Genomic DNA, 24,848 nt, shown 5'->3' with positions numbered 1-24,848 from the left:
CTACTCAACATGTGCTGTATTTATTTAAGTTTCATCAACTGTATTCATCTTTTCAAGAAGGGAAGTAAAATCAAAATGGAAAAATATAGGATAACTTGGCAGTTTCTCTACTAAAAAATTGAGTATTTTGAAATATGAAAATCTAGATATGATCTTGATTGAATTTTATATATGAACTTAGTGTGCCAAGGAACTTGCAAGTTAATTCCACTTAAGGATGTAGAAAGTCAACAAACTTTTAAAATCACTGACAGGTAATAACTTGTTTCAACACAAAATCTGTACCACTTATTTCCTAAAAGACTCGAGGTGATACATATAAGACTTTAAACAGAAAGGCAACTCCATGAAATGACAAAATGTCACAGGACATTAAAAATTTAGTTTAATTTTTAATTATACCTCAATAAAGCTGGGGAAAAATTAGCTTCAACCATCCTAGCATCTAAGGTAGTGAAACTCATAGCCACATAAATGTCATCTGAGAAGCATATAATATAGGCTGCATGCAGATGTATGTAAACTCATTTGACAAATATTTATTGAATGCCCATTATATACCAGGAACAGCAATGTAACAGTGAACAAGACAGACATTACTGGGTTCACAATAGTTGGGTTATATCTCCTCTTTGGGAATGATGCTAAAATCCAGGAGGGTGAAATTTGGTGTCAATTTCTTGGCCTTCACTAGCTTCTCACACCAGATTTATCTCATCCCATCTGGTCCACAGTCTCTCAGAGGCTACTCGGCTGCAGACACTAGTGATCTCCCTAAGATGCAACTGCATGTTCCTCTGAGTGGGGACACTAGTGTTGTCTAATTTAAAGTACCACCAACTAGCATGAACTGTGTATCAAGTTAAAGCTACACTCTAGGATCAGTTAGTTGCCCCTAAGATGAATTAAAAGGGATGAGGAAATGCAAAGAAAAGCGAAGACACTCTTACCAAAGAAAAACAAGGGGACAAGACTTGTCTAAGATATGAACACTTATTATATAAGTTACAGTAATTAATAATGTGGTACTAGTGCAAGAATAAATAGACCAAAGGAACAGCATAGACAGCTCAGAAACAGACCCATGCATATATGGACATTGGATTTATAACAAAGGTAGCACTGCAGAATGATAGGGAAAGGTCTTTTTAATAAATGATAGTAGGTTATATGTATACATATATATATATATATGAAATAGTCTAACACAATGTCTGTTTTACAATTAAAGTTATAAAAATTTTTGAACTAAAATTCAAAATCTGAAGTATGGTTTATATTAAATGTTTCAAGTACAAGTTTCAAGTGTTATGTACTGTACATAATTGTATGTGCTATACTTTTATACAACTGACAACAGCATTACCACAAACACATGAGTAATGTGTTGTGTTGCAACATGAAGATGGCTATGACACCACTAGGCAATAGGAATTTTTTAGGTCTATTATAATCTTATGGGACCACTGTTTCCCTACTTAAAAGTAGGGAAAAGCTTACAGAATAAGGATATAAAGAAAAAATTTCTCTATAGCTGTACAAAATGTTTGTGTTTTAAGTGTTATTACAATAGAGACAAAAAGTTAAAAATTTTAAAGTTTATACAAGTTACAGTTCAAGTTTAGGCATATTGCTTTCACATCCTTATAAAGTCAAAAAATCATAAATCAAACCATTGTTAAGTACGGCAACATCTATACAAATATATCATACCTCCAGTGAGCTTATAAGTATTAAACTTGCCAGCTGAAAGACTATAAAAAACAAAAGGCAACTATGGTCATGTGCTGTGTATCAACTTTTGGTAAACAATGGACCACATATACAACAGTGGTCCCATAAGATTATAATAGACCTGAAAAATTCATATTGCCTAGTGGTGTCATAGCCATCTTCATGTTGCAGCACAACACATTACTCATGTGTTTGTGGTGATGCTGTTGTCAGTTGTGTAAAAGTATAGCACATACAATTATGTACAGTACATAACACTTGAAAATTATAATAAACTCTGGTACTGGTTTATGTATTTACTATACTTTTTATTATTATTTTAGAGGGTACTGCTTCTTATAAAAGTATATTGATGATCCTGACTCTTTGTAGGTCTAAGCTAATATATGTGTTTGTCTTAGTTTTCAATAAAAAAGTTTTAAAAGTACTAAAACAATTTAAAAGTAGGGAAAAGCTTATAGAATAAGAATATAATGAAAATATTTCTCTATAGCTGTACAAAGTGTTTGTGTTTTAAGTGTCATTACAATAGAGACAAAAAGTTAAAAATTTTAAAGTTTATACAAGTTACAGTAAGCTAAGGTGAACTGATTATTGAAGAAAAAAAAATTTCTTTTTAATGTAATACAGGCCGGGCTTGGTGGCTCATGCCTTAATCCCAGTACTTTGGAAGGCCAAGGTGGGCGGATCACCTGAGGTCAGGAGTTCGAGACCAGCCTGGCCAACATGGAGAAACCCCATCTCTACTAAAAATACAAAAATTAGCCAGGCTTGGTGGCACATGCCTATAATCCCAGCTACTTGGGAAGCTGAGGCAGGAGAATCACTTAAGCACGGGAGGCGGAGGCTGCAGTGCGTAGAGATCACACAACTACACTCCAGCCCGGGCAACAGAGTGAGACTCCGTCTCAAAAAAAAAAAAAAAAAGGTAGTATAGCCTAATTGTACAATGTTTATAAAATCTACAGTAGAGTACAGTAACAACCTAGACCTTCACATTCACTCACCAGTCACTCACTCACTCACCCAGAGCAACTTCCCCATCCTGCAAGCTCCATTCAGGGTAAGTACCTTATACAGGTGTACCATTTTTTATGTATTTTTATGTCTCTATGTTTAGATACACAAATATTTACCATTATGTTACAATGTCTACAGTATTCAGCACAATAACATGCTATACAGGTTTGTAGACTAGAAGCAACAGGCTACATGATATAGCATGGGTGACAAAAGCTTTAAGCTAACTGTCTTATGTATGTTCAAAGAACTAAAGGAAACCAGGAAAACAATGTATGAACAAAATTAAGAGTACCAATAATGAGGCAGAATTATTAAAAGCCCATCAAATAGAAACTCAGGAACTGAAAAGTACAATAAATACAATGAAAAATCTTTAGAGGGGCTTAATGAATTTGAGTACAAAGAAGAAAGAGTCAGCAAATTTAAAGATAGGACAATTTAAATTATCCAGTATGCATAGGCATGGGGAAAGACTTCATGTCTAAAACACCAAAAGCAATGGCAACAAAAGCCAAAATTGACAAATGGGATCTAATTAAACTGAAGAGCTTCTAAAGGAAACTACCATCAGAGTGAACAGGCAACCTACAGAATGGGAAAAAAATTTTGCAATCTCATCTGACAAAGGGCTAATATCCAGAACCTACAAAGAACTCAAACAAATTTACAAGAAAAAAACAAACAACCCCATCAAAAAGTGGGCAAAGGATATGAACAGACACTTCTCAAAAGAAGACATTTATGCAGCCAACAGACACATGAAAAAATGCTCATCATCACTCGCCATCAGAGAAATGCAAATCAAAACCACAATGAGATACCATCTCACACCAGTTAGAATGGCAATCATTAAAAAATCAAGAAACAGCGGTTGCTGGAGAGGATGCGGAGAAATAGGAACACATTTACACTGTTGGTGGGACTGTAAACTAGTTCAACCATTGTGGAAGACAGTGTGGCGATTCCTCAAAGATCTAGAACTAGAAATACCATTTGACCCAGCCATCCCATTGCTGGGTATATACCCAAAGGATTATAAATCATGCTGCTATAAAGACTCATGCACACATATGTTTACTGTGGCACTATTCACAGTAACAAAGACTTGGAACCAACCCAAATGTCCATCAATGACAGACTGGATTAAGAAAATGTGGCACATATACACCATGGAATACTATGCAGCCACAAAAAAGGATGAGTTCATGTCCTTTGTAGGGACATGGATGCAGCTGGAAACCATCATTCTCAGCAAACTGTCGCAAGAACAGAAAACCAAACACCGCATGTTCTCACTTTGGTGGGAATTGAACAATGAGAACACTTGGACACAGGAAGGGGAACATCACACACCAGAGCTTGTTGTGGGGTGGGGAGAGGTGGGAGGGATAGCATTAGAAGATAAACCTAATGCAAATGACGAGTTAATGGGTGCAGCACACCAACATGGCACATATATACATATGTAACAAACCTGCACGTTGTGCACATGTACCCTAGAATATAATATAATTAATTAATTAATTATTCCAGTATGTGTCTTGGTTTGGGTTCAGTCTAAATCAATCAATCAGTCATCCAGTGTGAGGAATAGAAAGAAAAATGAAGAAAAGTAAACTGAGTCCAAGGGACCTGTGGGACACCATCAAGCAAACTAACATATGCATTACAGGAGTCCTGAGAGGGGAAGCGAAATAGGATCACAAAGAATGTTTGAAGAAATAATGGTCAAAAAACTCCTAAATTTGATGAAAGAGGTGAATCTACATATCCAAGAAGCTCAATGAACTCTAAAGAGACCCACACTGAGACATGTTATAGTCAAACTGTCAAAAGCCAAAGACAATAAAAGCAACAAGAAAGAAACAACTCATCACATACAAGAGAGCCTTAATAAAATTACCAGTTGATTTCTTGTAAAAAACCATGGAAACCAGAAAATAAGAATGTCAATCAAGAATTCTACATCTGACAAAACTATTCTTAAAGAAATTATCAGATAAACAAAAACTACAGAATTTACTAGTAGACCTGCCCTATAAGAAATGCTAAACAGAATCTCTCAGATTGAAATTAAAGAACATCAGACAGTAACTTGAAGCCATATGAAAAACTAAAGAGCACTTGTGAAAAATCTGTCTGTTTTTCTATTCTGTGGCTAGGTCTGTGTTCCCCTTACCCTCCTTTCTCTCTGCCTTAATTTCATTTACTTTGAGAGCAGTAATTATGGCAAACAACAAAAACAACCAGTAGTAGGAGGTACAAGACATATAGAAATGGTGCCCCAATCATTTTAAAACTGTCGATGTAAGGCCAAATTACTTAATGTTTAGAAGCCTCAGTTTTTCATATAAAATGAAGAGAATAGTCTGACTCTCACAGGTTCTTAAGATTAAGAGTAGTTTTGACTGCTATTAATTGAAGGAATTCTCCAAATAAAGCATATCACTAACATTTATAGAAAGATGGTTTTGCATAGAAAATTATCTATGCAATGCTGTCCTCTGTCTCTTCCAGCAATTTGAGTCAGAATACCTCTAGTTAATAGACATACCTCTAGAGGAGACCTTAGGTGAAGATATAAATAATGACATAATGATCATCATAATCCCAGTAACAGTAGCAGCAACCAATATATACTATTTATCATGTCATGTTATTCTAGTAAGATAGGTATACTAATATTCCCATATTTAAAAGGAAGAAGCTGAAGCACTGTGAAGTTAAGTGGCTTGTCCAATATTACACAACTTGTAAGCGCAGAGTTTTAACTTAGGCAGTATGAATCCAAAGACTGTACTTTTCACCACCACATTATGCGGCATCTGTTTCCTCTGTCAAGTACAGGAAATAGATTACATAGGATTGTTATGGCTGGCCTGTGTGGTCAGAGTTTGATATTGGTCTATGGGGAACAACAAAGAATAAGACAAATCACAGAAGGAGGGGGATTACCCTAAGGCAAAAAGCCATAAGCAAATTTATCCTGTCTTCTTCCACTATTTCTCAGGCATTTACAGAGTTGTACTGGGAAAGGAAGGAATAAAAAGAGACTTAAGAGGTTGCTTAAATTTTTTTTCAGTTTTGTTATCAGGTGTAGACGAGAACATTATTTTGCTTCTGTGGTTCAAGGTCAACAAAATAACCCAATATTCTACAACAAAATAGCCTCTATCTTAATTTCCCTTATCCATTTACAGGGAAATGGTGGCTCTAACATGTTTTAAGTTTGTTAAAAGTTTATTCATTTCACAAGCAATCATTTGTGCCAAACACTGTGCTAGGTGCTGCTGAAGTAAGATAAATAAAACATGATCCTACACCCTAAGGAGCTTACAGTCTGTGGAGATCAAAGATATAGACGGAAGTATTTTAAATCCATTTAGCCTGGTATAGAGGGAGCCCAGAATAGAGAGTGGTTGGCTGTGTCTAAAGATGGACAATCTAGGAAATGCACTGACCATACAACAGTGCCTACAAAAATGGCAATTCTATATGGTTCAGCCTAAGAGATGAAATTCGAGTTAGCTCTTTTGGGGTAATGAGGAGGGGAAAAAAAAGAAGAATGTTACAGAAAAGTGCAAAGGAGCCCATATTCCTTAACTTATGTGAAACATCATGTGCTTCTCACACTTATTCTATATAAAGCATCAGGATACAAAACACAAACTCCTTTGGTTTTTCTTTGAATTAAAAGATTTTATCCCCACCTCTATTTTAACTATGACAACTAGTTATAGGTTTAAAGTATCTTCTCTTGAATCCTATAAAAATAATTATTTTTCCAAACCAAATAATTACAAAAATGTCACATCTCCACCTCCAAACCATAAAATGCATTACATAGATAATATCTGGTACATATCCAGTTACACAAATCTCAGATTTCCTAGGTTAGGTAGGAGCCCACAAAACTGTGACGGCTTATAACTATTTAAAAGTTGTAATTTTGCCTGGCATTTTCCACGGGATGAGTCACAAGGTGTCAAACAAAAGTTGCAAAATCTGAACTCTTTAGACGTTCAGTACTGTTTATCTTTTAGTGGCCTTGATAAACAACTTAATTGGCCGTTTTTTTTCAAAACGCACAAAAGTTCTTTCATTTGTTTAATTCATCATTATGTGGCTGCTAAGCATTGAGCTAGACCTTGAAAGACCATGCTGGGAAAAGAAGTTGGTCAAAAAACTTGCTTCCTTCCAATTAGCTGTAGATTTATTGTCAGTTTTGTTTAACCAATGAATCTGGCTATAAGGCAGAAAGATTACAGCTATCTACTTCATCTAATAGATGAATTGATTCCACTGCCAGACTCCATTTCCCAAACTCTTAATACCATAAAGCTCTAGTATGCTCTTAGTTAAACTAGTTGTATTATCTGAGATCAAAGAAATGCAAAGAAAACATATCAGTCAGGCCATTCTGTTTGTGTGTTCAGTCACATATTTCCATCCCTACTTTCCAGCCTCCACATTCCTACCCTACAGTCTCCAACAATAAACATTATACTGGAATGTACGTGAAGACTCCTGCTGTTTTTCTTTAACGTCAAAGATGCTGATATAATACTTTCAACTTCTCCAGTGAAGCTCAAAGTATTTTCTAAGATCCATTATCTCATTTCCCCCTGGTTATTAAAAAGTGCAGTCTGTTATAGAAAAACCAAAGAATGGTTACAAGACACAACAAATAATGGTACAGCCAGCAAATGATTTGATGCCAAGTGACATAAAAAGTTCTCTTTAACCTAGAAGGAAACAGCTTTTCCTTTAAGAAGAGTACAAGAGAATTTTAATTTTTAGCTGGGCGTGGCAGAGGCACACGCCTGTAATACCAGCTACTCTGGAGGCTGGGGCACAAGAATCGCTTGAACCCAGGAGGCAAAGGTTGCTGTGAGCTGAGATTTTACCACTGCATTCCGGTCTGGGTGACAGAGTGACCAAAACCAAAAACCAAAAAAAAAAACCCTTTTTAAAAAACTTTATTTAAAAAAGCTCATTTACATTTAGATATAGGTGCTTGCTTTTAGAGTTCCACTGCCTGTCTTTTAATACTTTTAATACTATTCAAGATAAATAACAATTAGGAAATCAGAATTGTCTCCTAGCCCAGGAGTTAGCAAACTTTTTCTTTTTAAAGGGTGAGAAAATAATTATTTGAGGGGGGTGCGGATGGAGGGGCTCTACTGTCCACGCCACACTTACTCAACCATGCAGTTGTAGTACAAAAGCAATAGCATAGACAATACTTAAATGTATGGCTGTGTTCCTAAAGGTAGTGGACTGGATTTGATCCAAGGGCCATAATTGGCTGACACATTCTAGCTTTCTAAATTAGTATTACCCCTAAGTTGTCTTACATGAAAAATGCAAAGCTATCCTTCAAACTGAGAAAATGTTTTAACTTGGGGGTAGAAGGGAGTAAGAGGGGTGAATGGGTGAGAGACAGAGAAATAAAAAAAATACAAATACAGTCAAGCAGAAAAGAGATTAACTCTATTAGGTTACCTTCTGTGGATATAAATTCTTCTCCTATTGAAGTATTTTTGGCACCCATGTTATCATCACTGTCACATTCTGTAAAGAAGAATCAATACATGCAGTTATTGTCCCATAAATTTATGTATTCTCAATATTATTTTCAATAACTTCTCATACCCAACCTTACTCATTACAATACAGTTCATTAGTGTTACACTACTTTCCCACACTAGGTTTTTTCCAATGCTTACCAAATAATATTAAAAACTGTGACAGATTAAATTCTCCTATATTTTGAAAATCATATGCATTCATCTCTATGGAGATAACACCATAGGTTTTAATTAACAATGCCTCTTGCATAGCACAAGCTTACTTACCTGATGTCTTACATGCTTTCATAATGAGAGACCGAAGGCTTTATAATACGGTATGACTGAAAAGGCACTGCAAAACTCACTTAAAATTTGAACCACGGAGCCTAAGGAGATTAATGTCTAAATGTCACGTGGGATCAAAAATGAGGTCCTGGCGTAGAAAAAGGATATTGAGGCCAGGTGTGGTTGTTCACACCTGTAATTCCAGCATTTTGGGAGGCCGAAGTGGGTGGACTGCCTGAGCTCAGGAGTTCGAGACCAGCCTGGGCAACATAGCAAAACCCTGTCTCTACCAAAAATACAAAAATTAGCCAGGTATGGTGGCACGTGCCTATAGTCCCAGCTACTTGGGGGGCTGAGGTAGGAGAATTGCTTGAACCTGGGAGGTGGAGGTTGCAGTGAGCTGAGATCACACCACTGCATTCCAACCTGAGTGACAGAGTGGGACCCTGTCTCAAGAAACGAAATGAGACAAGATGGGAAAAGAAAGAAAAGAGGTGAGGGGAAGGGAAAAAAGAAAAAGGACACTGGGGAAAACTAAAGGCTGGAATTAGTAATAATGTCCTAATATTGTTCCATTAATTATGCCAAATGTATCACACTAATATGTTACTAATAAGAAACTGAGTATGGGTACATGGAAACACTGTACTATCTTCACAACTTTTTTGTAAGTCTAAAACTATTCTCAAAAATAAAGTTCATCTTTAAAAAATTTGAAACATGGTACTATCAATGACCTAATATTTTGCTTATCACTTTAACTATATTTAAATTAATATATATTTATATCAAGATATAATTATACAAATATAAACAGATATGCATCTATGTATGACATATATGTCAGAAACAACATACTTGTTTCTGTGCAAACTTAAAAACTTAAAATATACATTAAAAAGACATTTAAGTACCTATAAATAAAAATTAAATCACTATATTTCACTATATTTTTTTGCTGCAGAAGTTTGTTTTTACAAGTCATCTTTGCTATGAATTCCAGCAAAATACTTCAAATATTTCAAGCAATGTTTTCGGTAAATAAAACATTACATTTACAAATTAAAGAACAAAATTAAACCTCTAAACCAGGGGTGTCCACTCTTTGGCTTGCCTGGGCCATATTGGAAGAAGATTGTCTTAGGCCACACATAAAATATTAATAATAGCCGATGAGCAAAACAAAACAAAACAAAAATAAAACGCAAAAAAAATACTCTCATAATGTTTTAAGAAAGTTTATGAATTTGTGTAGGGCCACATTCAAAGATGAACTGGGCCACATGTGGCCCATCGGCCGCAGGTTAAACAAGCTTGCTCTAAACATTAAGAGCAAAAGGAAAATACCCACAGGTTTCTGTTATTACAATTTAAAGTCAAGGTCAGTCAAAAGCAGTATGTTATAACTCATCCAAACAATTCATCATTGCTTGCAAGGCCTAAGGCTACACTTCAGGTTTGAATAATGACAAATCCTTGATTTCTCAAGGATTAACTTGACATGGGGTTGCAAATATTAATATCATAAAAGGTTTCTTTTGCCTCAGTCAACCTCCTCAGAAGAAGAGAGAAACTGTAAATATTCTTTCTTATTTTCAGTACCTTTGCATGGAATTAGTTTTATCAAACATATTTTTATCATGGTGTCCAAAGAAACAACCTATAGCTTTCAGTAACAGGCTGAGGAAACAATAGGCAGACAGACTTTTAGAAATAATTCAACAATTATTTTAGGTAATACCTATTCCACAGGCCATGATGCTTCAATCACCTACACTTTCATAGCACCTAGGTGAATGTTTATGCTCTATATTTGTAAGATGGATTTAAAAATCTGTGTAATTGGTATGACTCTATAGATACCAACCATACTTACTGCTTCTAACCCATTCGTTCACAATGAAGTCACAACTAAATGGATATAAAAAGTCTCAGGCTTATAAACAAGACCATCTAAGGAGCATACAGATTCAACAAAAATTATCTTGTAGTAACATCTTTTTCATTGTATGTAATTCTCAAGGGAGCAGATACTGGCCCAAATAAGAAAACACTAAAAATATTAACTTCTGTGTACTCTGGAACATTTATATCGATTAGAGGAAAGGTAGAGGAAGCAATGGGAGGCAGGTTTCTAGTGAATTTCTTTGAAACTGCATGTTGCAGTACTCAAATAAGTTCACTGCAGTGCTTGTAGGTCTAGTGCCAACTTCTTGAGGAGCCTGTAAAGATGGTGCTTACTCGTTTAATTACGAGACAAAAGATCCTAGAGAAATTAGAATGCTAATTGCTTTCCTTGGCTATATTCAGGATATAATCACTTTACTTTTTAAAGCACCAGAACCTACAACCAAATTATTTTTTCTGACCAAAAAAAAAAAAAAAAGTGCATTCTTCCTGTTATTTAAAATGAAAAAACTTGTTTGATATCTTTATATAAATTCTGTAATGTCACTATACTGTGGTTTGAATATCTCCCATTATCTTCATTCTTCAAGGACATGGTTAGAGCCAGTAATTCACACTGGGTGGCTAGCTCTACATCATGAAATCAGGTATCTGTGTCAGTGAAAGTCTCATCCTACTCACTGATACTAATGAAAAGCAAAGCACTTGCTGTGCAGCTGCAGGTAGATTATTTAACCTTTCTGAACCTCTGCTTCCTTCCACACTTACAAAATGGGATAATCCAACATCTACTTCACAGCTTGCAAAGCGGATTAAAAAGCATGTGGAAGAAGTTCTTTAAACATATTTAAACATCTTTAAACACTACAAACATAAAAAGCAGTTAACATGGTGGCTGGTACATAGTAGGTCTTCAATAAACTACAATAAACTTTAATACACTTTTTTCAATAATAAAGTTCACTTTTTTTTCTTTCAACATTTAAGTGACAAGTTATATCTGCTCTGAAACATAAGGCTTGAGTTAAAATAAAGAAGTATTTGGGAATAAAATGTAAATGGTCTAAGAAAGTCTACCTAGCTTCTCTGATTGGGATTACCAGAAAGGATCCATGTATCTTAAATGTTAAGAAAGTGAGGAAAAGTACAATATAAAATAGAAATGATGAAGGATAAGAAGACCAAAGTGGGGGCAGAAATTAAAGTTAACAGATTTTTTAAATGTCTCTGCAATAATTTATACATATATCACAGCTATAATTAAAATGTTCATGTTGAAACCCTGATGCTTACAAGGAGAGAAAAGAACTTTTACCCTAATTAACCAAGTCGGAGGCATAAAAAAGTACCAGTAATAAAGCTACTTAACCTTTCCCCTCCCCACCACGCAAAAAACAATGCCTTAGGAACAAATGACTGGACACCGATATACAGAACCAGCAACTCCAAATATCTGTATTTTTACTGAAATAAGTACCTCTGGAAAGACTTTCAATTAACAGAGAAATAAACGAAGACTAATTTCTCCTAGTATGATACCATACGATCATTGATTCTGATCACAATATTCCCAAGATCCTATTTATACAGCAATCTTCAGTCTAATAAAAACCACTTTTTAGTCCTGCTAATGGTAAATTTCTGAAAACTTATAAAGAATAAGAGACTCAAACTTGTATCACTTCTCTATGTTCTGGTGAAAAATTCAGAAATCTGAAAAACACCAGCCTGGCTGTATAACAAATATGAGAGAACTTATCACTCTATGTTACTTATAGCAGGGGTCACCAACCCCAAGGCCATGGACCAGTACTAGTCTGTGGCCTGTTAGGAACTGGGCCGCACAGCAGGAGGTGAGTAGCAGGTGAGCCAGCATTACCACCTGAGCTCCTCCTCCTGTCAGATCAGCAGCGGCATTAGATTCTCACAGGAGCACAAACCCTATTGTGAACTGCACATGCAAGGGATCTAGGTTGTGCGCTCCTTATGAGAATCCAATGCTCCACCTCCTGCCCCCATCCATGGAAAAATTGTCTTCCATGAAACCAGTCCCTGGTGCCAAAATGGTTGGGGACTGTTGACTTACAGTATAAACTTAGGTTACATCCCAAAGGACAATTTTGTTTGTTGATTGGCAACTAGAAGCATTGAGACCACAAATCCCTTGAAATTGTATGCAATGTAGTATATATATGTTTATTTTGGGGGAAGGAAGGTATAGAAAGTTTTCATCAGATCCTCAAAAAGGTCCAGTGACCCCTTCATCCCAAAAACCATATTGCCTTAAGAAACTGACTGGCTGTCAAATCTGAAAACAAGAAGGAACACCATGTTTAGCTATGTGCAAGGAGTTATCCTGGCATTCTTTAGTAACAAAAATTATATTAATGGACATTGAGAGATTTACTGAGTCCCATTATATATTAAATACCATTCCTTAATAGAAACTATCACTCAACTATTCACAAAGCTATTTGTTAGGAAAGGAAATGGAATAAAAAGTTATCCAAGAAAATGATTTTTCTTTGATTCCTTATAAAGTTCACTACAGGCAATTTGATGGTTTTAAGTCTTCCATGAAGAAAAAAATTGATCTTAAATCAGATAACTAAGCCTGAACATACTATGATTCAGTGTAACATTAAAAATGTAGTGGCTAGGAATCACATTTTCTTTTTATGGTAGTAATAATAAAAAATAGCTATTATTTGTTAAATAGCTAAAGTGCTATATATACTGTGCTAGACACTTTACATACATCACTATTACAACCATATAAACACAAAAAAATGAGGCTCCAAAAAAGTTAAGTAACATGCCTAAAATCGCACTGCTAGGAAACAGCAAAGTTAGCATTTGAATCAAAACCTATATCCTTCTTCATGCAGTGCACAATCTCTGTATGTCACAGAAATTAAGAATAAGTACACATGTGCCTCCAAAAAGTAGTTAGTTCAAATGAGTACTGAGTATAGGTGATTTAAAAAATAAAAAAAAAAAAAGAATATCTAGAACATAAGAGTCATTTGGAACGGCATAATCAGCAGATATTAATAACCTATATCTTACCTCCAACCCTAATATACCCATGAAAGCCTACTCATATTCACCTCTCATTCCAAACATAATTGAACTAGAGGCAAAACCCTAACAGCTTTCACATTTGGAGTTATAAATGTTCCCAAAAGCAGAAGCGTAAGAGAAGGAAAGGGAGGTTGGCCTTGTGTGGCAAAGGTAAAACTTTATCTTACAGGATATTAAGTAGATGTTGAGGACTGGGAAGGGGATGGCAAAAGAGTAGAATAGGTGTTTTTGATTTTTGTTTGTTTGTTTTTGAGATGAAGTTTTGCTCTTATTGCCCAGGTTGGAGCACAATGGTACGATCTCGGCTCACTGCAACCTCTGCCTCCCGGGTTCAAGTCATTCTACTGCCTCAGCCTCCCTAGTAGCTGGGATTACAGGCAACAGCCACCATGCCCAGCTAATTTTTTGTATATTTAGTAGAGACGGGGTTTCACCATGTTGACCAGGCTATCTGACCTCAGGTGATCCACCTGCCTTGGTCTCCCAAAGTGCTGGGATTACAGACGTGAGCCACTGCACACTGTCCGTTTTTTTTGTTTGTTTGTTTTGTTGTTGTTGTTAAGAAAAAAGAAATTCACAGATAGAAAAAACAAGTGAAAACAAAAATTACAGAATAGGAAGTGACACAAAGACACGAGTTCATTTTCTTTTATAATCTTCCATCATTACTCTGCTTTAAAGAGTATAAAGAGCACAGATTACTGATTCCTAACTTTGCAGAAGTGAATTGATCCACTGTAATCAGTGACTAGAGCAAAATTCTCCAAAATGGGTTTTCAATCAAAATGTGCTTCCAAATACATTGAAAGAAAAAAAAATCTAGGAGGCAAGCAGAGTTGAAAACTTTAAAGGCACACAATAAAAATGCCAAAAAGCCACTATTTTTCATTAAGATAATTCATTAATACCTTCAAACCTTATTCATGAATTTAAATTATTAGGATATTTCAACATTAGTTATTCTATCCATATTTCTTCAGAGATGACGAAAAAGAGACGTATAGCTCAGTGGTAGAACATTTGACTGCAGAAATTATGAAAAATGAAAAACAAAACTTCTGAATCCTTAGAATTACATCTTTTCTTATATACTAGGAAGTGAAAATGGACATCAGCACTCCTTTCATTGAACAATCTCACAAAGGTACAGAAGAAAGTGCAAGTCCCAGCAATAAGATAGGATGTACCCACTTCTCTAAGGACCTAAAAGCCTAACAGCATTTCATTTTGTCACTGTCAACCTCCTAAATGATTGCCTTTTTTATTGCTTTCTGGTTTTCAACTGTAAACACACTGCTTTCTAAAAGACTGAAGGTCAATTTGGAATTTCAAGAACAAAGTGAAGATGTGAATTCTGAGCTTTTAAAATTGTAGTAACATACTATAACGCACGAATATGTATTTTATATACATCAATATAGATTTTATCTACTAGATCAAAAAAAGGCTCCAGAAAATTATTATGAATTCATCCTCCTTCTAAAACACTAAAGAATGAAAGTGAGATTTTTTTAAAAAAGATAAGTAAGATAGAAGTAAGAGAATATGATGGTTTAGTAAGCAGGCAACAGTTCACTAGCAGACAGCAGTTTATTGGTTTCTCTCAGCAGTGAAGTCTCCTCCTCTTGGGTGGTTTGCACTGTGACTGCAGCTGCGTACCTTTGGTGGTATCAGATATGCTATTTAACAAGGCACACATCATATCTCCCTCTAAGTGGTGAGGGTTTAGTATATGAGCTGGCCTCTGAGTCTTCTTAAATTGATTCTCTAGCTCCAGAAAACCTTGATCTCCTGAGAGGATGGTGAAAGGAATTTGCTTGGGTAGTTGTTCATCTAGACGGCCAGCCTAAGTTAGAACAAATGGCACAGGTTGATAAAAAATCAGCACGAGTTTCAAAACAAGTTATATCTATTCACAATGAACACACACCTAGGAAGGTATATTCAGCTTGTTCCCTAATCCCTACCAAAGTATGACACAAAGATCTCCTTCGGCTGGGTGAGTGACTCACGCCTGTAATCCCAACACTTTGGGAGGCTGAGGCAGGTGGATTGCTTGAGGTCAGGAGTTCGAGACCAGCCTGGCCAACATGGCGAAACCCGGTCTCTATTACAAAATGCAAAAATTAGCTGGGTGTGGTGGCATGTGCTTGTAATCCCAAGTACTCGGGATTCTCCAGGCTGAGGCTAGAGAATCGTTTGAACTCGGGAGGTAGAAGGTGCAGCCAAGATTGCACCACTGCCTTCCAGCCTGGGCGACAGAGTGAGACTCCGTCTCAAAAAGAAAAAAAAAAACAGAAAGACCTCCTTCATAAATTAAATACCCCACATTTAATCAAATATAAGATGCTATTAAATTATATGATAAGCTATTTTATGTGCCATAAAAAGAAAAAGCCAAAATGGAAGTCCAACAGACTTCACATAAAGTTGGAATACCAATAGGCTATACACTCAATATAAGGGTAAATAAGAAATAAATCTGTCATAGAGAAAAGGTAAGCAAGGCAATTTGCATGATTCAATCTTGGCACTAGATAGAAGCAAAAAGAAATCTTTTGTTGTTTAAACCATAAGCTGTAGTCAACAAGTTTGCAGAGTAAATTCACATTATCAGTGTTACATGTAAGTCCTCAAGCAGAAAATGTAAAGTGGGTCTCAGTTTGGCAGTTTCTCTAGGTACCTGGCAGAGGCAGAAGCAAATGCAAATTCTATCTAGGCCAACAGTGATTGTTAAGGTACCTCTTAATTTTAGAGATACTAAAATATGAAAATGTCTTAATATATATCAAATACAGTATCATCAGCGGGTGCAGTGGCTCACACCTGTAATCCCAGCACTTTGGGAGGCCTAGGCGGGCAGATCACTTCAGGCCAGGAGTTTGAGACTAGCCTGGCTAACAGGGAGAAACTCCATCTACTGAAAATACAAATATTAGCCGGGCATGGTGGTATGCTCCTATAGTCCCAGCTACTTGGGAGGCTGAGGCACAACAATCATTAGAGCCCAGGGGGCTGAGGTTGCAGTGAGCTGAGATTGTGCCACTGCACTCCAGCCTGGGCAACAGAGCGAGACTGTCTTAAAACCAAAAAACAGTATCATCTCTTGATCATTTATCCCACAAATAGTTGAGGGTCTACCATGGATAGCTAAAGGTTTGCTAGAAGTTGAGGATAAAGCAATAAAAATATGCTATGGGGTCCTGCCTTCATAATAGTCACAGGTAGAACCTGAAGTACTGAAGAATGGTCTATAACTCTCATTACAATTCAAGTGGGAAAAAAATGCAAGTGGGTGTGAGATTCACATTAGATTTTGAATAAAACAATGACTCACATGCATACATATGGCAAAATCTGCAGCATCTTTTCTTTTACTACAGCGAGGATGAAGGAAGAAGCATCCAATCCTGTTCAGGTAATTATAAATTTTACAGTTGAGCGGAGGCTTCCAATTGGTGTTTCCTCCTATTAATTTCAGAAAAAGCAAAAATGATAATCAAACAGGAGAGGAAAGGCCAAAAATTTTATCAAGAAAAAACACATACTAGAAAAAAAAACTTTTCTAGAGGCAAAGTACTAAGTCAGAATGTGGAAGAACTCCATCCGAGCATAAGCATCAACATCTTGTTGCTGTACAGTCTTGAGAAAGTGGACTAAATTCCCTGAATCTGTCAACTCATCTTAAAACTCACATGGATATTAAGCAAAATCAAAAGTAATGTGTGCAAAAATTGTTTGAATGGCATTATTCTGTAAGTGTAAGTGTAAGTGGTGACATTTTTACAAATGTCATCACTGTTCAATGCAGAAATGATGGGCAATCACCAAAGCTCAACTTACTAAAGCAATTATACTGGCTAACTTATCCAGGTCAGTATGTTTCTATCTTTAATCCCAATCTTTCTCTTTATATGCTATTTTCTACCAAACATGAACAACAGCAGATGCTCACTATACTAATCCTCTGTAAACCAAAGAAGCCTCTCCCCCAGGTTTGGTCAACAATTTGTAAAGAGGTTTAGATGAAGCTGAACACTTAAGAACAGCAAGGATGAACCGAAGAGGCAGTTATGATATGTTGAAAATGACATTAATCCTGTAGCTGAGAGGACAAATTTCAAAAGTTAACTCTGCTATTTATTAGTTTTAAAACTTTGAGGGAAAAAAACAAAAACAAAACATCTGCTTCTTTGTATTTTAAAAGGGATAAAACCATAATAATCAGTAACCATATTAGTACAAAGCCATAGTGCCTGACGCAATTTAGGTGTTGAATAAAGGCTTTTTCAATCAGTATCAAAAGATCCATGAACTTTTTCTTTTTTTTTTTTTTTGAGACGGAGTCTCGCTCTGTCGCCCAGGCTGGAGGGCAGTGGCGCAATCTCGGCTCACTGCAAGCTTCGCCTCCCGGGTTCACATCATTCTCCTGCCTCAGCCTCCTGAGGAGCTGGGACTACAGGCAACCGCCACCACACCTGGCTAATTTTTTGTATTTTTTTTTTTAGTAGAGATGGGGTTTCACCATGTTAGCCAGGATGGTCTCGATCTCCTGACCTCATGATCCACCCGCCTCAGCCTTCCAATGTGTTGGGATTACAGGTGTGAGCCACCACGCCCGGCCAAAAGATCCATGAACTTTGAGTCACCAGATAGAGCTAACATTTACCACAGAGGCATGTAGAGAAAATGACTCTAGCAGAGTAACTATAATACAAAAGAACAATATTCCAATTATGTTCCTATGATCTATCCAGGAAGGTTTAAGGGGAGGCTTTTAAACTGAACTATAGTCTAAAAGGTGGGAAAAACGGTTTTCTTTTGTTTTTCTTATTAACCGTACCTTGAAAGCCCCAAATAAATGTTCCTTGGTTTAGATGCCCTGGTAGATGACCAAAAAAGTTTGACCAGTTATCAAAATCTACAAAGACTATATGAGTCATGGTTCGCAGGTAATCCAAATCTGGAAGCTCAACAATTTCCTCCTCTGAGAAAAAGAGAAATATCAACATGAGTTCAGTAAGAATTTGCTAAAATCATTCTGATTTCTAGTCCAAAAGATATTAGAAGGCCAACATGCAAAAATACTAACCCTGAATGTTACTCATTTCTATCTAAACCTTTTTGTGAAATCCAAATCTGTACATGACACCATTTACACTTAAATCAGATAAAAATATTGTGGATATTTCACAAATTTTGATCATATATCCTTCTTGCAAATATTTTCCATCAACTCTAAGGCTTGTTAAAAAGTCATTTATACAGGGAATTTTTAAAAAACATTAACGTACTAGAAGAACTAGAAAACCAAGTTTTAAGGTTAAATAAGCAAAAACTACCACCACCCACATAAAATTCCAAAGTTACCTATTAAGAACATTTTCACCACTAGAATTTGGTTCTTTTCCCAGTCTAAACTGATTTTTTAGTAGCCCTCTAGTTCTATGATTAAACACCCTAGAGAGCAGAAATAAGATCACCTGGAATCCTGCTGCCATAAAGCAGTGCTACAAATAGGTGCCAGTGGTACAGTGACACCTCCCCCTATAAACACATCTTCTTGGTTCTCTCAGATTCTTCTTTCACCTTCCCCCATGCCCCAACTCTCATTCTCTCTCCCCTTTATCTTGTTTCATACTTTTCCACTTTGACAAGGCCTTAAAGTTTCCTGTGGTAACAATGCAAACTTTAGAATGTTGTATTATTTTAAAAACGAACAGTTTCTATTCTAATAGTTCCCTAGAATATATTACTGCCATTCCCTTTCATTTCCAAGCCACCTTATGTCTTTTCTCTAACTTCTCAGTAACTCTAGATTTAGATATTACATTTTCTATCAAATGCAGACTAATACAAATTCCAAAAAAAATAAATAAATAAACAGAAGCACAAAAAAAAAAGGCCAAAGAGAATATAAAATGGCATAACCAGTGTTTCACTGTTTAGAGTTGACTTGGTAGCTCATGATTTAATTCTTTATCACTGAAAACATGCCATGACTAAAGGTGATGTTAAGATCTACATACACTATAGAGCAAGAATGTAAAAATTCAATGGCTCATAAAAATACATTACTGGCCAAAATTTTCACATATTCTCACTGTATCCAAATACACTACATTGTATAATTTACCAAGAGTTAATATTTATTTAAAAGAATATAGATTTAAGTCAGGTGTGGTGGCTCACACCTGTAATCCCAACACTTGGGGAGGCTAAAATGGGAGGATTGCTTGAGGCCAGGAGTTTGAAACCAGCCTGGGCAACATAGTAAAATCCCATCTCAATAAAAAAAATTAAAAAATAAAAGAATATACACTTAAAATTATACTCTAAACAAATTATACTTCTAAACAAAATAAAAACATAACACCTGCCTAGACTTACTTAATCCTATCATATGGAAGACAGAAAGACTGGAGTAAGTACAAAGAAGGAATTCATATTTCAATTTTCCCCCTGGTTTCTTGCTACCACTTTAACTCTACCTCTAATTGCTATTTTAATTGTATGTTAAAGCTTTGCTTCCAAGTTAATCATAACAAAAATATACAAATGCTGAAATGACCTTTAAAATTTCTCACACTAAAGAATATGGCCAAATAGAAACAAAAAGAATTCACATGATTTATCTTTTTAGTGAACCCAAATATTACAAAAATCTAAATGATATTAATACTAGGATAACTTTGAAATCTAACTTTCAGAAAGACTATCGACTTCCTTCATCTTCAAAATCTCCACACCTTTTGTAAAATAAAATGATATCTAAAATATATATTATTTAAAGCCAATATATACTTTGTCCCCTTAAGTTTAGAAAGCGGATAAATGTAGCAGTAGGAATACAAACCCCTAAAATGTATATACTGTAGTAATTAACATATCATCAAGAAGTTATCCTATTTCTTGCTTCAAAATCGAGGTGGGTACATTGTAAGTTTCAATATTAGTATATGAAATTTGCGCAGAGCTTTAAAGCCATACCTATATTCTGACAGCTTAGGTCATTCTCAACTCCTTTCTCCAGGTCTAAACTTTTTGAATAGTTTACTGCCTGTTTCAGTTTTCTCTCTGTATGTGAGGCACTGGCAGTAAACTTGTACAGCTTTGACTTTTCAGATCCAAAGTGAGCCACACTAGGTTTCTGTAAGAAGCAATGTTTTCTATGGAAATGCTGCTGCGCACTCTCAGGATCATGAAATGCTTTGGTGCAGGTGCCACACTTGATTACATACTGCTGCTCCTCCTCATCACTCTTTTCTTTGTGCACTTGATAGATATGAGTGTTCATGTTGGTTAAATTCTGTGCTGTTGCCGAACATAAACTGCAGCGAAACCACAGTTTTCCTTTATCCAGCATGATTTGGAGACATCTACTATAATCTTCTTTTCTGTTGACTTTACAGATGTAACTCTCACGGCAACCACAGGTTAACTGGTTACTGGTCTCTACTACTGGAAAATCTTCTTCAGTTTTAATTGAAGTTTCAGTTTTTTCTGACACAAACACATAGTCTATGCTGTGGTGCTCCTCATAATGACTCAAAAATGCTTCTTCCACGTTAAAGATAAGATCACAAAGCCCACAGAAGTATTTAATCTTTATCTCATTGTCATGCTCATCTTGGCAATGTCGGTACAATGTTTCTATCTTATGAAAAGGCTTTTTGCAGTGAGCACAGCTGTATCTATGAAACTTGTGGCTTGCCAAAGACATGCAGTGCTGTTTTACATATTCCTGGGAATCAAACATATCTTCACAAATCCGGCATTGCCATTTGCCCCTTGGAGAACTATTTGCCAGGGAATGATCAATAATAGCAATAGCTGATGAAGGCTTGTTAGCAGTCAAATTACCCAATGTTGTAGAAGATGATGGCAAAGTTTCACCTTCTACTTCATCCATCTCATAAAAATATCGGTGTCCATTATGAAATTCAGTCACATGTGCCATGATAGTATCTTTCTTTGTTAACTCCTTTTTGCATGTCCGACACCAGAAAAGAAAGTTATTTAAATGTGCTCCTCCATGAATCCGGCTCATGTGTAAACGAATGACCCCCGAATCATCACATACCTTTCCACAGACCACACATTTATAACCCATTGTGTTTGCTGAGAAAACATGCTTTTCTACTGCATCTTCACTTGGGAATCGCTGACTGCATTCACAGAACCAGGTTTTAACTACTGACTTTTCTTTCTGGACACAAGCAACACCTTCATGGCTTTTATCTTTTAAATTCATCTTCTTTTTTGGAATGGCAATGCACTCCTGTGAGCTAGATTCTTTAATAGACATGGTTCTTTTAAGTGATGAAAATTTTGATTGATCCAACAATAAATGCAAGTCAGAAGAAGGATCCTTGTTCCCTTCGCTGCTGTGGCAATAGAGTAAGACTGATTCTTCCACTGAGTTAATGACTCGGACTTTGTGTCCTGAATTCTGCTTATGATTGTGGGTGCTGGTTTCATCCACAAAGACTTGATTGCAATCTGGACAATAACCTCTTAATATGAATTTCTCTGCAACCTGGGTAATACTCTTCTCAGCTACAGCTACAGGCCCAGCATTTCGACAACGAACTCTAAATTAGATAAAAAGAAACAGAAACTTTCAGAAGCATTTTCTAAATATACCATTGCTGCATTTTATTGAAGGAACTATAAAATAACCAATGTATATATAAGCACTAAAAGATACTTTTCAATAAAGATGCAGATGACATAATGATGTTCTATCATCTCAAATACTTGAGTATTATCTGCATTTTATCTATTTCTAGTTAAAATACAAAAGGCTAAAACTAGATTCAAATTTTTAAAAATTCAGGCAAATTTTAGAAAACTAAAATCTGTATCAAAAGCACTGACAGAGGACCTTATTGACTAGGCAAATTATTAGACTCTCCATGGTCATTAAACTGTATGAAAGCATACTATGGTTAAGATTCTAGACAACCCAGAACCTATTCTTTAATAACTGATTAATGTTGATACTATAAGGCTGTAGAAACCAAAACAACATGCACTGGTGTAAAAACAGACACACAGATCAATGGAACAGAACAGAGAACCGAGCAATAAAGCCACATACCTACTGATCTTTGAAGAAACTGACAAAAATACACACTGGGGAAAGGACACTCTATTTAATAAATGGTGCTGAGAAAACTGGATAGCCATATGCAGAAGAATAAAATTGAACCTATATCTTTCATCATATACAAAAAATAACTCAAGATGGATTAAAGACTAAGACCTGAAACTATAAAAATTCTAGAAGAAAGCCTAGGAAAACCCCTTCTGGACAACGGCCTAGGCAAAAAATTTATGACTAAGTCCTCAAAAGCAAATGCAACAAAGCCCTAAAATAGACAAATGGGACTTAAAAGCTTAAGCATAGCAAAACAAATAATCAAGAGAATAAACAGACAACTTATAGAATGGGAGAATATCGGCAAACTATGCATCTGACAAAGGACTAATACTCAGAATCTACCAGGAAGTTAACAAGAAAAAAACCCACAAATAATCCCATTAAGAAGTGGGCAAAGGACATGAATAGCCATTTTTCAAAAGAAGACATACAAGTGGCCCACAAATAACATTACTAATCATCAGAGAACTTCAAATTAAAACAACAATGCGATACCATCTTACACCAGTCAGAATGGCTGTTATTAAAAAGTCAAAAAACAACTGATGTTGGCAAGGATACAGAGAAAAGGGAACACTTATACACTGCTGGTGGGAATGTAAATTAGTACAACCTCTATGGAAAACAATATGGAGATTTCTCAAAAAAAAAACAAAAATAGAACCACACTTTGATCCAGCAGTCCCACTACTGATATCTACCCTAAAGAAAAAGCAAGCATTATATCAAAAAGACACCTACAGTTATACATTTACCACAGCACCATTCACAATAGCAATAATGAATGTAATCAACCTAAGTATCCATCAACGGATTATTGAATAAAGAAAATATGGCATATATACCATGGAATACTACTCAGTCATAAAAAAGAATGAAATCATGCCTTTTGAAGCAACATGTATGGAACTGGAGGCCATTATCCTAAGTGAAATAACTCAGAATGTGAAATACTGAAAATTTTCAGTTCTAAGTGGGAGTTAAACAATGGGTACACATGGACATATAGAGTAGAATAATAAATAGACATTGAAAACTCCAAAAGGTGGGAGGTTGGGAAACAAGTGAGGGTTGAAAAATAACCTATTGAGTACAATGTTCACTATTTGGATGACAGGTACATTAAAAGCCCAGATATCTGAGCTTCACAATATACCCATGTAACAAAACTGCACTCGTATGCCCTAAATCTGTAAGTAAAGAAATAAAAATAAAGAACTGATTAATTTTATGTCAGACAAATGTCATGTCCATAGCTGCTTTTGCACTGAAGAACTAGGCTCAATAAAACCACATACTATTCCACAAATTAACTCAAAATAAATCAACTTCTCTAGGAAAATAAAAAAATAGAAAAACTGTGTCTTCTCTTTAGTACTAAACTCCAGAGAGAACAGACCAGCTACAATTTTATACATTTAATATATTTCAAAAGAAAAAAATTATACAAAATATGTTCTCTATTTTGGAATTAAATTGGAAATGAGAAATAATAAAAATCCTTAAATGTTTATAAGTTAAATACCTAAATGTAACATCTATAAACCTTTAGAAGTTAAGCAACACGTATCTTTTTTGTGTGTTTGGAGACAGAAAATCTTTCCGTCGCCCAGGCTGGAGGTCAGTGGCACAATCTTGGATCACTGCAACCTCTGCCTCTCGGGTTCAAGTGATTCTCTTGCCTCAGCTACCAAGTAGCTGGGATTACAGGCACGCACCACCACACCCGGTTAATTTTTTTGTATTTTTAGTAGAGATGGGGTTTCGCCATATTAGCCAGCTGGTCTTGAACTCCTGAGCTCAGGCAATCCACCTGCCTAAGCCTCCCAAAGTGTTAGGATTACAGGTGTGAGCCACCGTGCCTGGCGAAGCAATACATTTCTAATAAACCTATAGGTCAAAGAATAAATCAAAAGGGCAAAGACAACATTTTTCAAAAATGTTTTTAAAAGCTTTATTGAGATATAATTCACGGCTAGGTGCAGTGGCACATGCCTATAATCCCAGCACTTTGGGAGGGCGGATCACTTGAGGTCAGGAGTTCAAGACCATCCTGGCCAACATGGTGAAACTCC

General features: G+C 35.9%; 1 protein-coding gene across 2 annotated transcripts in view; it reads right to left on the bottom strand.

The window, feature by feature from the left end:
• ZNF451 (zinc finger protein 451) overlaps positions 1 to 24,848 on the bottom strand; it is an 83,369-nt gene that overhangs the window by 1,912 nt on the left and 56,609 nt on the right. The window contains exons 10-14 of one of the 2 annotated variants that reach the window (XM_011945617.1): positions 20,598 to 22,201; positions 18,451 to 18,594; positions 16,945 to 17,075; positions 15,267 to 15,453; positions 8,263 to 8,331 (exon numbers count right to left, since the gene is read on the bottom strand). In XM_011945617.1, coding sequence (XP_011801007.1) covers positions 8,263 to 8,331; positions 15,267 to 15,453; positions 16,945 to 17,075; positions 18,451 to 18,594; positions 20,598 to 22,201 — 2,135 coding nt within the window. The remainder of the gene's footprint in view (positions 1 to 8,262; positions 8,332 to 15,266; positions 15,454 to 16,944; positions 17,076 to 18,450; positions 18,595 to 20,597; positions 22,202 to 24,848) is intronic. The other variant, XM_011945618.1, reaches the window with a different exon arrangement.

This window comes from Colobus angolensis, unplaced genomic scaffold, assembly GCF_000951035.1.
Source record: "Colobus angolensis palliatus isolate OR3802 unplaced genomic scaffold, Cang.pa_1.0 Scaffold241, whole genome shotgun sequence".
Taxonomy (NCBI): domain Eukaryota; kingdom Metazoa; phylum Chordata; class Mammalia; order Primates; family Cercopithecidae; genus Colobus; species Colobus angolensis.
The sequence above is the reverse complement of the archived record's forward strand: the minus strand, read 5'-3'. Positions and strand labels throughout refer to the sequence as shown.